Source organism: Petaurus breviceps, unplaced genomic scaffold (genome assembly GCF_028583685.1).
Source record: "Petaurus breviceps papuanus isolate PSGF00001 unplaced genomic scaffold, PetGlider_PUasm1.0 490, whole genome shotgun sequence".
Classification (NCBI taxonomy): domain Eukaryota; kingdom Metazoa; phylum Chordata; class Mammalia; order Diprotodontia; family Petauridae; genus Petaurus; species Petaurus breviceps.
The window spans coordinates 13,974,966-13,988,745 of NW_027186352.1; the positions used below are offsets into that span (position 1 = coordinate 13,974,966).

The 13,780-nt window shown below is 43.0% G+C and overlaps 1 protein-coding gene across 1 annotated transcript in view; it reads left to right on the forward strand.

Moving 5' to 3' along the window:
* Positions 1 to 2,313: 2,313 nt before the first annotated feature.
* ASAH2 (N-acylsphingosine amidohydrolase 2) overlaps positions 2,314 to 13,780 on the forward strand; it is a 66,087-nt gene continuing 54,620 nt past the window's right edge. Inside the window, 3 exon segments of the mRNA XM_069101668.1 lie at positions 2,314 to 2,482; positions 8,718 to 8,914; positions 11,256 to 11,405. Of these exon segments, the coding sequence (XP_068957769.1) occupies positions 2,314 to 2,482; positions 8,718 to 8,914; positions 11,256 to 11,405 (516 nt within the window).

The window sequence follows — 13,780 nt, forward strand, 5'->3', positions numbered from 1 at the left end:
AGACGTATAGAGATGAGAACCCCAAAGGAGCTGCCATTTTCCCGGAGTGGAGTAGGCAGACAAGCTTGTCACTTACCCTCAGTAACACAGCTCATATCTGAACTAATGTTGTACCTTCTATAGCATCAACTCCCATAGTCCCTGGGGGTGGAGAATTTTCCCTATTATCCCCACAGAAGAAAGTGCCTGCAGAATCCCCTAAGGCTCTGGGCCATTCTGGGTAGGTTTCTGTGTCACACCACCACCATCCCCTCTACAGAATCCTTACTCCCTTTAGTGGTCAAGGGTCAATTTGCCCAAAGGATGGGATGTGGAGACAAGAAAGAATACATCTTCTCTAGATGCTATTTGACCAAACTAATGATTAGTTGGTTAGGACTGAGTACTGAGTGTGCCAAAGTCATTGATTCATTGCCTGTGGGAGCTATTTGGCTTTCCTTGATACAGATGAGAGGCTAAGGGAGAGTGACCTGCCTAGGGCATGCTGCATGCAGGACTTGAACCCGCTAAGTTCAACTTCTTTTTAAAGATTAGGAAAGAGGTTGAGAGAAGATAAGTGACTTGCACAGGGTCACGTAGCTTATAAATGTCAGATTCTAACTTGGGTTTTCCTGACTCCAAGGTTTCTTTTCTATCAATTACACCATACTGCCTTACTCATGCCCTTATGTTCTGCCTACCTCACCAGGTTTGGTGTGAATGCCACACTACATAAAGAGTGTATTTAATAGGTAAATATCGTAGCTTGAAGCTTCCGCCCTAATGGAAAGTTCTCCAATGCCTGCCATTGGTCCTAAGGTAGAGTAGAAATGGAAGAATGGATGAAGAGAATTCTATCCCCAGTTCTAGGAAAAAGCTCTTGGCCTGTGACTTCACGATGAAATCAGTGGCATAACGGAATGAGGGTGGTATTTGGAATCAGAAGGCGTGGGTCTGAGTCCTGACCCAACATCAATCAAGTGTGGTCTGGGACAAGCTTTGTCACCTCTCTGAGCTTCAGTTTCCTTCTTTGTAAAATTAGGTCAGATGTCATCATGGATACAACTTCCTTCAGAGGTTTCCTATGGTCTAACTGATGGAGCAGACTCCGTTAGCTTAGGTAGCTTGCTTGGGTTTTATTTAAGGACACATGGAGGACACAAGCAGATCAGCTGCCTCAAACTGGTCCTAAGCAGTCATAGCTACGTTGCACACTTCTCCCAGCCTTGCTACATCCTCCCTTGTGGGGATATGATATTTAGTGATGGGAATTTGCTCTGCACAAGATGGGACTCTTCTTAGAGATGACAAATTCATGGTTCTTGACCCACCTTCCCCAACATATACCCATATCCACTTTTTTGGGGTGGGGTGGGATTGTGATTAAATTAAGACTCTAGACCAAGGATCACATGTGAATGAGATTTGGTTTGAGCGGAATCTGGTTCATTCTGAAGAGAGTTTTGTCTACCCTGGTTTCAAGCACCAGGCATATTCCCAGGCTTGAGTGGTTCATGAAGGTTGAGACTCTTAGTATGCACATAATTCCACAAATTTCATAATGCCTCAGTTTCCTCATTAGTCAAATGAAGGTGTGGGATCTTGAGTCAGCTGATATTTAGAGAGCATGTTTGAGTTTGTACCCCAAAGCTCGAAACAAATGACTTCTATGTTCTCTTCCAGCTCAGAATCTGTGATGGGTTGACAGTATCCTCAGCTTAATGGATGCTTTGCATTTAGAGTGAAACTGTACATATTTTACATAGAGACTTTTTTTGTCTGTTAGTCAACATGTATTATTAAATGCCTCCTATGTGCCAGGAGCTATGCTAAACTCTGGGCAGTCTCCCCCATTAGAATGTGAACTCCTTGAGGGCAGGACCATGTTTTTGCTTTCTTTGCATCTGCAATGCTTAGCACAATGGCTGACACATGGTAAGATCCTATACATGACTAGTGATTGATTGGCTAACTGATAGACAGCACCGTTCAATCTGCTAAGTTTTTTTTTTTTTTTTTGCATTTTGGAGGAGGGAAGGCAGAGCAATTGGGGTTAAGTGACTTGCCCAAGGTCACATGGCCAGTAAGTGATATGTCTGAGGCTGGACTTGAACTCAGGTCCTCCTGACTCCAGGGCGGTGTTCTATTCACTGTGCCACCTAGCCGCCCCTCAACCCACTAACTTGCAGATGCCGGCCCCATTGGGCATCTCATACACTTCAGAGGAGGGGGAAGTTCTTGGAGAGTGTGGCTTTTGACTTGTGGCTGTAATTGACTTTCCTCTTGTTTTCCCTCCACATTCCTTTCTTGATCCCGGTTTTCTGGAAGAGAGCAATGGCCAAGCGCACCTTCTCCAGCCTGGAGATCTTCTTGATTTTCCTCGTTTTGCTGATGACGGCGATCACAGTTGGCCTGCTCAGTGTCTTCTTCATTACCAGTGGGACCTCAGAAGACAATAAAGGCAAGTGACATTACTTCTCTAGATCTCTTGGCTGGTCCCTGAGCATCAGACCTTGAAAGACCTGGAGATTTGGGAGCATGGAATAAGGGACTGAACCCAGTGGGAGCCCCCCCCTGGAATTATCTGGGCAAGTACTGCTTAGGTGGGCAGCAGAGCGGCAGGAGATCTGACTTTGGAATTGGAGGGCTTGGCTTTCCAATCCCAGATCTGCTGTTTACTTTTGTGTGACCTTGGGTGAGTCACTACACCTCTTAAGATCTCAGTTTCCTTATCAGTAAAATAAGGGGGTTGGGCAGTGGGATAGCTGATATTTAGAGAGCACATTTAAGTTTGCCATACAGACTCTCACCTGAAGTCTGTGAGGTAGATGTCATTTTACAGTCTCAAAGAAGTGAACTGATTTTCCTATTCACACAGCTGGCAAGTGTCAGAGGTAAGATTTGAATCCAGGTCTTCCTGACTCTAAGTCCGATGCTCCTAACTTTGGGGGACACTGCCTCTCCTAGAAAATGCCCAAGGTCTGTCTCGGCTATGATATGTGGCAGCCAGAATTCCAGTATGCTCTGCCTCTAAGGGTCCTGAGATTGTCCTTTTCTTCCACATGACCCAAGTTTTTTGAATAAATGACTTGGATGTTTACAGCACCTTCAGGTTTTCAAAATGCTCTGCTCACAAAACCATGTGAGGTAGACAGACAGCTTGGCCTGGAGCTGCCCCAGGGACAATCTCAGTCAGCTGGTAAGAGACGTTGAGTACTTGAAGAACATTGAGCTTGGTTTATGACCATGTCTGGCCATCTTCTGTTGTATGTATTAGCATCTCCATCTGAAATTCAGAGAGGGACAGATGACTTGCCCAGGGTCACACACCTTGTGTGGACCAGAAGAGAATGTGAAGGCAGGTCTTTCTTGACTCAAAACCCAACATTCTTTGCCTCAGTCAAACCCTTAGTAAATATTTGTTGAATAAAACGGAAGGGAAACATTGACATAATGCCCCCTCTCTGTAGAATGCTTTATGAATGATTTCTTCCCAACAGCCTTGCAAAGAGTGCTGTCTCCATTTGGCACAGAAGTAAACTGAGGCTTCAGGTGATTTTTCCAGGGTCCCAGCTGGCAGTGGGCAGAAAGCAATACAAAACTTGTCTTCGAGTCTAACTCTGGTCTTTGTTTCCCTGCTTCCTTTCCAGGAGCTAGCTCCTCTCTTAACTTTTCCCCACCAAGCCCTCCTTTCTCCCCAAGTTTCTTATTACTATTAAGGGCACTACTATCCTCTCAGTCACCCAGGTGTGTAACCTAGACATCGTCTTTGACTCCTCGGTACCTCTTGCTACCCCCCATATCCAATCTGTTGTCAAATATATGCACAATCCCTCTCTCCTTGGACACTGCCCCCACCTGGTGTAGACCTGCATCACTTCACACCTGGATTATTGCAAAAGCTGCTGGGAGGGGGTGTCTGTGTGTCTCAAGTCTCTCCTCACTCCAGTCCATCCTCTACAATGATCTTCCTGAAGTTGAGGTCCAGCCATGTCATCCCCCCCTACCCCACGCCAAACCAATAAATTCTCTGTTCAGTCATTTTCCAGTTGTGTCCAACTCTTCACAAACCTATTTGGGGTTTTCTTGGCAGAGATCTTAGAGCGATTTCCTTCTCCAGATTATTTTACGGATGAGAAAACTGAGGCAAATAGGGTTAAGTGACTTGCCCAGGGTCACACAGTTAGAAAATGCCAAGAACCACCTCCCCTGCCTCCCCCCATGGAGCACAAAGAGTCAGATGGGACTGAAATGACTGAACAACAACAGCAAGATATGCGAGGCACTAGATTAATTGCTAAGGACACAGAGAAAGGTAAAAGCTCGTTCCTTTTCTCAAGGAGCTCACAACTGAATGGGGGATGCAACAAGCAAGAAAATATATACAAACGAGTTATTGACAGGATGAATAGGGAACAAGCCACAGAGGGAAGGTCCTAGACCTAGAATGAAGAAGCTTCCTGAAGAAGTCAGGAAAGCCAGGAGATAGAGATGAGGAGGGAGAGAAAGCCAGGCATGGGGGACAGCTAGTGCAAATGCCTGGAGCTGAGAGATGGAGGGTCTTGTTCATGGAATAGGCAGGAGACCAGAGTCATCGGATGGAAGAATACATGTTGGAGAGTAAGGGGAAAGAAGTTTGGAAAGAAGGGTCAATACCACGAGCAGGTTTGTATCCTGAAGAGATCAAGGAAAAAGAGAAGGTCTCACATGTACAAACATATTTATAGCAGCTCTTTTTGTGGTGGAAAAGAATTGGAAATTGAGGGAAAGCCCATCAATGGGGGAATGGCTGAGCAAGTTGTGGTATGTGATTGTGTTGGAATACTATTGTGATATAAGAAACGATGAATGGGATGCTTTCAGAAAAACCTGTTAAGACTTAGATGAACTGATTCAAAGTGAAGTGAGCAGAATCAGTAAAACACTGTACACAGCAACAGCAATATTGCAAAATGATCAATTGTGAATGACTTAGCTATTCTCAGCAATACAATGATCTCAGACAATTCCAAAGTTATAAAAGACTTTTTATGCAAATAAAATCAGTTTTAAATAAATGGAGGAATATTAATTTTTCATAGGCAGGCAGGGCTAATGGAATAAAAATGACAATTTTACCTAAACTAATTCATATATTCAATGCCATCCCAATTAAATTACCAAAAAAAATCTTACTGAATAGAAAAAACAATAACAAAATTCATTCAGAAGAACAAAAAATCAAAAATATCAAAGGAACTAATAAAAATGTAAATAAAAGAGGTTTAGCTTTACCATATCTTAATCTGTATAAGGCAGTTAATTATCAAAACTATCTGGTACTGTCTAAGAAATAGAACCACAGATTAGTAGAATGGAGTAGACACACAATTTACAGCAGCAAATAGATATAGTGATCTTGTATTTGACAAATGTAAAAACTTAAGTTTTGGGGATAAGGATTCATTGTTTTGTAAAAATTATTGGGAAAACTGGAAAGCATCTGGCAGAAATTGGGCATAGAACAATATTTTACACCATTTATCAAAACAAGATCAAAATGGATACATGACCTAGATATAAAGAGAGAGATTACAAGAAAATTTGAAGAACTTGGAACATATTACCTATCAGATTTATGGATAAGTGAACAGTTTATGAATAAATAAGATATAGAGAGCAGAGTGAGGTTTAAAATCAATAATTTTGCTTATATTCAATTATAAAGTTTTTGTACAGATAAAACAAATGTAGCCAAGATCAGAAGGAAAACAAAAAAAAATTGGGGAAAAATTTATAGTTTCTCAGATAAAGGTCTCATATATCAAATCCATAAAGACTTTATCAAATCTATGAGACTACAAGTCATTCCCCAATTGATAAATGGTCAAAGGTTATGAATAAGCAGTTTACCAATGAAGAAATTAAAACAATTTGTAGTCATGTGAAAAAATGCTCAAAATCATTATCAATTAGAGAAATGCAAATTAAAACAACTTTGTACTATTTTATACCTATCAGATTAGCTAAAATGATTGAATAGGATAGTGATAAATGTTGGAGGGGATATGGAAAAATTGGGACACTAATTCACTGTTGTGGAGCTGTGAACTGATCCAATCATTTTGGAGAACAATCTAGAATTATGTTATCAAATGCTTAGAGCAGCTCACTTTGTGATGGCAAAAAGCGGCAAATTGCAGGAATGCCCATCAATTATGGAATGGCTGAACAAGTTATGGTATGTGATCATAATAGAATACTACTATGCCATAAGACATGATGAGTTTGGTGATCTTAGAAAAACATGCACAGATTTGCATGAAATAATGAAGAGTGAAATAAGCGGAACCAAGAGAACATTGTTTATAGTAACAGCTATATTGTTTTAAACTTTGAGCAACAAAGTCAATTTAGCTGTGACAAACACCCAAATTAACTACAAAGGACGTATGAAGGGAGGCACTGTCTGCATCCAGAGAAAGAACTGATGAATGGAAGTATGTATAGAATGATTTTACCTTTATATGTATATATATATACACACACATATGTATGTATGTATGTGTATGTGTATGTGTGTGTATATAATGTTTAATGGTAGCCGTCTCTAGAGTGTGGGGAGGGAAGAAAAAAAGAGGGATATTTGCATGACTTTATTATGTATTTAAAAGGAATAGCAAGTTGTACGTAATCGTTTTACAATTTCATGAGCAATCATCTTTTTTTTTTCTGTCCTATTCTACTATGTTCTGGAAATGCTTGTTTTATTTCTTAAGTTCAAAATGAAATAATTAAAATTTAAAAAAAAGAAAGAAAAATCCAATCCGCCTTCAGAGAAAGAACTGCCGGAGTCTGAATGCAGATCAACACATACTTTTAAACTTTTTTTATCATTCTTTTTTTTCCTTTGGTCTATGTTTTCTATTGCAACGTGGAAAATATGAAAATGTTTTCCATGAATGCGCAGACATAATCTACATCAAATTTCTTACTTTCTCAAGGAACAGGGAGGGGTGGAGGGAGAAAGAGAATTTGAAATCCAAAATTTAAAAAGAAAGAATGTTAAAAATTTTTGTTCAGTGCAGAGCAGAGAGAAAAGAAAACTTTCAAGGAAGCAAAGAGAAGGTGGATACCACTCAGCACAACTTGTAGTGTTTATTGCATAGGTTTTCTTGAAATGGAAATTAATTGCTTTATATTTTGAATACTCTTGTGCATTCTGCTATGCACATGACTTTTTTCTTGTTTTGTATTTAATATTTAAGTTTATGATATATTTCTTTTTATTTTCTCATTGTGTATTTAAATTTTGGACAAAAATAGAAAAAACGTTCACATGTAATTAAAAAATAAAATAAAAATTAAACTTAAAAAAGGAAAGTTTGGAAGGAGCCAGGTTATGAATGAAGGATCTGAATGCCAAACAGAGCACTTAGTATTTGATCCTGGAGGTAACAGGGAGGCATTGGAGTTGAGAGAGAGAGAGAGTGTGTGTGTGTGTGTGTGTGTGTGAAATGATTATACCTGTGCTTTAGGAAAATCACTTTAATGGTAGAATGGAGGATGGACTGGAGAGGGGAGAGACTGGACACAGAGAGACCCCCAGAAGCTATTGCCATAGTTCAGGTGTGAGAGGATGTGGGGCATGTCAGAGGCAGAGCAGAGAAGGGGGCATGACCAAGAGAAATTGCAAAGGTAAAATTGACAGTAGAATGTGACTTCCTTGAAGGCAGGGTGTGTGTGCGAGTGTGTGTGTGTGTGTGTATGTGTGTATGTGTGTGTCCCAAGTGCTCAGCACAGTCTGTCATTCATTGTAAGCACGTAATAAATGCTTGTTGATTGGCTGACAGACTGTTTGGGTTCCAGTCCTGACTCTGGTTCATATGGACTAAGTGAGCCATGCAGCTTCCTACTTACAAGTCGTTGTTTGTCCTTCGTTCTCGAAGAGAACCATGACTTCAGGAAGGTGATGCCATGATTTGCTATTGAATTGGATTTAAGTGAGGGGGGGTTGTTCCAAGTCTCCAGAGCTATCTGGGTCCAGTGGCACGATATAGATTAGGACAAATGGAGATGGTCCAGGATGCAGTGGGAGACCTTGGCCCTTTTAAGTCTCTGAGCAGGTGGGAGGATGTTTCTCTCCTCAGAATTCCTCATCTCAATGGCATCACAGATCTTCCCTCTACCCACTTTATCACCTGCTGTGTGGAAAGCTCAGGATGCTCCGGGAACATGAACTGTTTTTCCCCAGGGAGGGAGGGAGAGCATCCTACAGAAGGTGGTTTGCAGCTGCTCTTAAGGTCTTAAAAATGGGTTTGTGGAGGGGCCATGCTTGATAGAGAGAATGAGATGGGGTGGGACTTGGCAAATTGTTTTCTGGGAAAGTGGAAATTGATTTACTTTGATGGAATGGAAGGATGGATCCAGTGACTACCCCCAGGTCACAGAGACAGTAAGTGGTTGAGCCAGAATCTGAACCCAGTCTGCCTGACTCCATGGTACCCTTCTGTTACCCTTCTGAAATAATCCAAGAAAATTTCCCATCCAGGAAATCCCTGCATTAGGGAAAGATTGCATTGTCACTTGGATGCTTGTCATTCTCACCCACCTGACTGACTTTGATGTAGAGATTGTGTAAAATCATAACTTGTGTGTCTTAAACCCATAAGCCAACCATGGAGAGGGCTTAAATATTTGCTTGATGTTCACTATAGCATGTTCCCTGCAATGTCTTGCTTTATATTTATACTCAACAGGCCCCGGTTCTCTTGCCACCCAGGGCCCTACAGCCACCCAAGGTTCTTCAACAACCCAAGGTCCTCCACCCACCTACCAGCCTCCAGTCACCCATGGTCCTTCAGCAGCCACCACTCCTCCATTCCAGAACTTCAGTGGCTACCATATTGGTGTTGGGCGAGCTGACTGCACAGGACAAGTGTCAGACATCCCCTTGGTAGGAATGCTCCGGGCTGCTTGCAGACTCAATGCAATGACTCAGGATCTGATTTTGTTGGTTGGGTTATTCTCTCTATCCACAGAGAGGGGGCACCACTGGGGCTGAAAAAATTCATTATTGTCTGGCAAACTGAGTGATACTTCTCCAAATTTGGATGGGCTAGTCTTTGAGAGGTAGACATAGTCTATCACTGGGCCCAAATTTTTAGCCAAGTAGTGCCTGCGGGTGTTGTATTAGAACTTTCTGTAGAGGGCTCAGGGTCACCTCTAGCAAAGCTTGTAACTGTGTTAGATTTCATTCTACACCAGCACATAGAACTACCCTTGTCTTTTATCTCTCTGATATCTATCACAGTGGACAGATTAATCCCACAGTTCTCAAGTTGGAACAGACCTCAGTGGCCATTGAATTCAATCTGGTCCTGAGTAATAATAAATAACAACAGTAATAATAATAACAGCTAGCATTTATGTAGGATTTCAAAGTTTTCGAAGTTCTTTATGTATCTCATCTGATCCTTGCAACAATCCTAAGAAGTAGGTGCTATTATCATTCCCATTTTACAGTTGAGGATGCTGAGGAGCAGAGAAGCCATGTGACTTGCCCAGGGTCACAGAGTTAGTAAGGATTGGAGCACCAGTCTCACTGGCTCTTGGTCCAGTGCTCTCTCCATTGTACTACCTAGCTGTCTAGAGTCCTTCCTAGCACATCCCCAGAAGCTGGTCATCCAGATTTTGCTTGAGACCTCTGGCGATGGGGATACCACTATTTCCAGAGACAGCCTATTCTGCATAGGAATAGATCTAGTTGTTAGTGTAAAGGTGGGAGAATCTTAATCTTTTATCCACCCATGATTTCCTTGAAAAGTCAACCCAGCATCCACCATCACATCTAAATGGACACAGGACGTCAAACAATCAACAAGCATCTGGTGAGAACCTCCTGTGTCCAGGTCCTGCTACTTCCAGGAGCCAGAGATAGAAAGACCAAGATGAATAGTCCCTGACCTTTGGAGTTTTCCTTCTATCCAGTGGGGGCACATGCACATATGAGATAGATACAAGATGACGAGGGTGGAGAGACCCTGAAGGGAGGAAACAGGAAAAGCCTCATATCAAAGATGGTGCTTGAGAGGGGTTTGAAGGAACTTATTTCCCCACAAGACTGGCAGTAATAACAATAAGAAACCATAGTTGGCGTTTCATTAGCACTCTATAGACATGATCTCATCTGGTCCTCACAAGAGCCCTGTGAAGCGAGGGCTTTAAATATTCCCCTTTTACAGAGGAAGAAGCCTCTTTTGAGAGACCCAAAGAATCCAAGAATCCAGATTTGGATGGGAGCCCAGAGACTGCACAGCCCAACCAAGCTGGTCTGTCTGAGGCTCAGAGAGGTTGAGTGCTTTGTGCAAGGTCACATAGCTAGAAGTGTCTGGGATGAGATTCAGAGCCAGTTCTTGACTCTAAGCTCAGTGGTCTGTCTATTGCACCACACTGCCTCTGGGATGTGACTAGGTTCTTCAGCAGCCTTCTCTCCCTGCTTACACTCTACTCTATACACTGCAGAGGTTGCTGGTTGCAGCCTGTGCTGTACAGGACCTGGGAATACGGAGTCTGAGAGAGCACCATTGGTCAGGGGTGAAAAGGCGTGTCCAGGTGACCTGACGTATTTGGAGAGTGGGGTTAGACAGCTGACCTTGCTCTCTCCTGGGTGGATTTATGTGGGGGCACAATCAGTGTGGATGGTCCCTCGCATGGATCGTTATGAAGGAACAGGTGATGTTTGATCCAGAGAAGAGAAGATGTGTGGGACAACATGAGGCAGCGTAGAGTATGGGATAGAGTGCTGGGCTTGGGGTTGGAGAGACCTGGGTTCAGATCTTGCTTTAGAGTCTCACCAGCCATGTGATCCCATGAAAGTCATGTGATCATTTCTGTGCCTCAGTTTCTGCATCTGTAAAATGAGGAGGTTGGACCCAATGGCCTCTAACGTCTCTTCCAGCTACATGTTCCTAAATATTTGAAGAGCTGCCATAGGAAAGGACCAGAATGGTTCTACTTGGCCTTGGAAGGCAGAACCAGGAATGATGAGTGGGAGATGAGATGTAGATATTTAACCTAAAGAAAAATTTTCTAACTAGAGCTGTCTCTAAAAGGCAGAACAGTCACCTCTGGAGTCAGTGAATTTCTCATTTCAGTGTCTCCAAGCGGGACCAGCTTAGCTTTTGATGGAGATAGGGGATCCATGTTCAGGTGGTCTCTGGGTTCCCACCCAAATCTGGATTATTTGACTCTTTGGGTCTCCCAAGTGTGGATAACTTGCTTCTCTTCCCCCCCAGATGGGCTATGCCAAGTCGGGCCAGACAGCTAGTGGGATTCTCACCCGACTCTACAGTAGGGCTTTTGTCCTGGCTGAACCAGGTGCCTCAAAGCGAGTGGTGTTTGTCAGCATTGACATTGGCATGGTGTCCCAGAGAGTCAGACTCGAGGTAAGAAAATATCCCCACTGAAGGAGAAGGAAAATGAACACATTATTTATCCATAAGTTTTCCTGTCAAACTGAAGCTAGACTAGGTTCAAGTATGAGTGGGCATTTCTTGGGAACCACATTCCATGAGACTTGAGACAAGCATAGACTGTCTAGTAGGTAACCAAAGAGGTCTGCTTAGCTGTAGCAAGGAAAGGATACTCCGTGAGGGTACAGCATTGGTCCAGGGGGTTGTGGCACCTGCATCTTCATGTGGAAGCCTCTCTGCTGTTTATGTGACAAGCATGACCATGTGACACCCACCAAAGCTGAGGGGTTCTGAGTTCTTAAGGACTAGCCTCTTCTGTGCTTTCAAGAAACGGGGAAACTGTCCCAGTGGCTTGATCTTTGTTCCTCTAGACCAGGGGACAAACAAAGTTACCTACCATGTGGCCCATAATGAAATGAAGCCTGAAGATGTAATTGGGAAATATTTAACAAAATAAATAAAAATAGAATATAATACTAAATAATAATTTACAATACGATGGAACATAGATAATGTTAATATGTGGCTTTCTAAGACAATATGCAGCAGTAGGGATTTTTATGTAGGGTTAATGCCTCTTTCAGTTTTCTATTTGAGTTCCACACCCCTGCCCTAGACCAAGCAAATCTCAGGAATAGCTTCCAAACAAAGAAACTAATCTAATCTCCTCATGAGGGCCCTGGTAGGCACTGATCCTACCACAGACACGTTGTGAGTGCTTCGAAACACTGAACCAATCAATCAGTTAATAAGCATTTTTAGGTGTCTCCAACACACCAAACAAGGTTCTCAGCTCTGGGAATATGAAGACGAAAGTGAAAATCTTTGCTTTCAAGTTTATGTTTGAATGGGAGAGCCACTTATACAACTCTAAGTATACACATGTTTCATATCACCCAATCAGTAAGCAAGTATTAAGCACTTACTGTGGGACAGGCACTATTCTTGGTGTGTGGGATACAAAACCAAAAAGAAACAGGCACTGCCCTGGATATAAAAAGAATGAATCATCCAGAGTTCATCAACAAAGGAAGGACACAGGGATGACTACGAAATCAAGAAGGGCTTCTTGCGGAAGGTGAGGTGTCAGCTGGGACCAGAAGGAAGTTAGGGAAGCAGGAGGCAGAGATGGGAAGGAAGAGGATGCTAGGCATGAGAGAATGCTGTATTCAGGAGATGGCGGAATGTCGTGTTTAGGAGCGGCAAGGAGCTTAGCGCCTTCCAAGGTGGGGGATTCCTCCAGTTCTGGAGAATTCCAAGAATGTCAGTCATCTGCACCCCCTTGTCAGCAATTGACCAGTGATTTTGTGGGAAAGTCATTCCTTATAAGGAAACGACCCTTTCCATTGCAGGGAGTTGTCTCCTCTGTATCCCATCGTCTTAGAGAAGTGCTCAGGAGAACTGAGAGGTTAAGTGACCCTCCCAGTGTGGCACTGCCAGTAAGGCTAAGAAGCAGGACCGGAAGGAGTTTTTGTCTTTGGCTGCCTCTGGTAAGGGGGCCTGTGGGGCAGAGGCAGAGGAATGGAGAGAGACTTGAAAGGCTTGTGTTTGTTAATCATAGTTAAGTTGGTAAAGAAAATCTAAAATGAGGAATGGGACCTAGTTTCTATTCTGTCCCAGTGTGACCATGGGCCAAGTTCCTTCATCTCTCTTGGTCTCAGTTTCCTGCAGTGTAAAATGATGGCACTGTCTTGGATGGCTTTGAAGGGGCATGCAGCACCATCATCCTATGCTTTCCAGTCTTACAAAGATGATTTGCATCCTCCACTTGGAGCATTTGGGGAATATATTTATAGATTTGGCCAACAATGTCCCTTGGCAGGAGTTTTCCCTCCTCTGTGGTCAGTGGGAAGGACTGACTGATAACTGAGTGGATGAATGAGTATTTGAAAAAGGCTAAATCTGCTACTTGGTACAGGAGATGAAGAACAAAGTCTTTTGCATGTAGTGCAAGCAAAGTGCAACAAAGCCTTTTGCATGCATGTGAGGAAGAGGGAATTAGCTCCACCAATATGGAGTAAAAATTTATACAGTGGGCAGGACCCCCTCCCTTCCTCCCCCCACCCTCCCCTCACCCCATGCATGCCTCATACTGGGGTTGTTACAGAGAAGCTGACCCTTAAGGAGGTTGTCCTGTCTTCAGTCATCTTGTACACACCCTGGTGGAGCCTTGGGAGAAGCTAAGGATTCTAGGAAGGGGGACTGGAAGAGAGAATATTTCAGGCCCGAGGGATAGCAGCCAGGACAAAAGCAAAGAGTTGGAGCCGGAACAGGGAGCAGGTAATTTGACAGGAATACTGAGGCTTGTGAGATGTCTGGAAAGGCTGGTTGGAGTCACACAGTGAAGA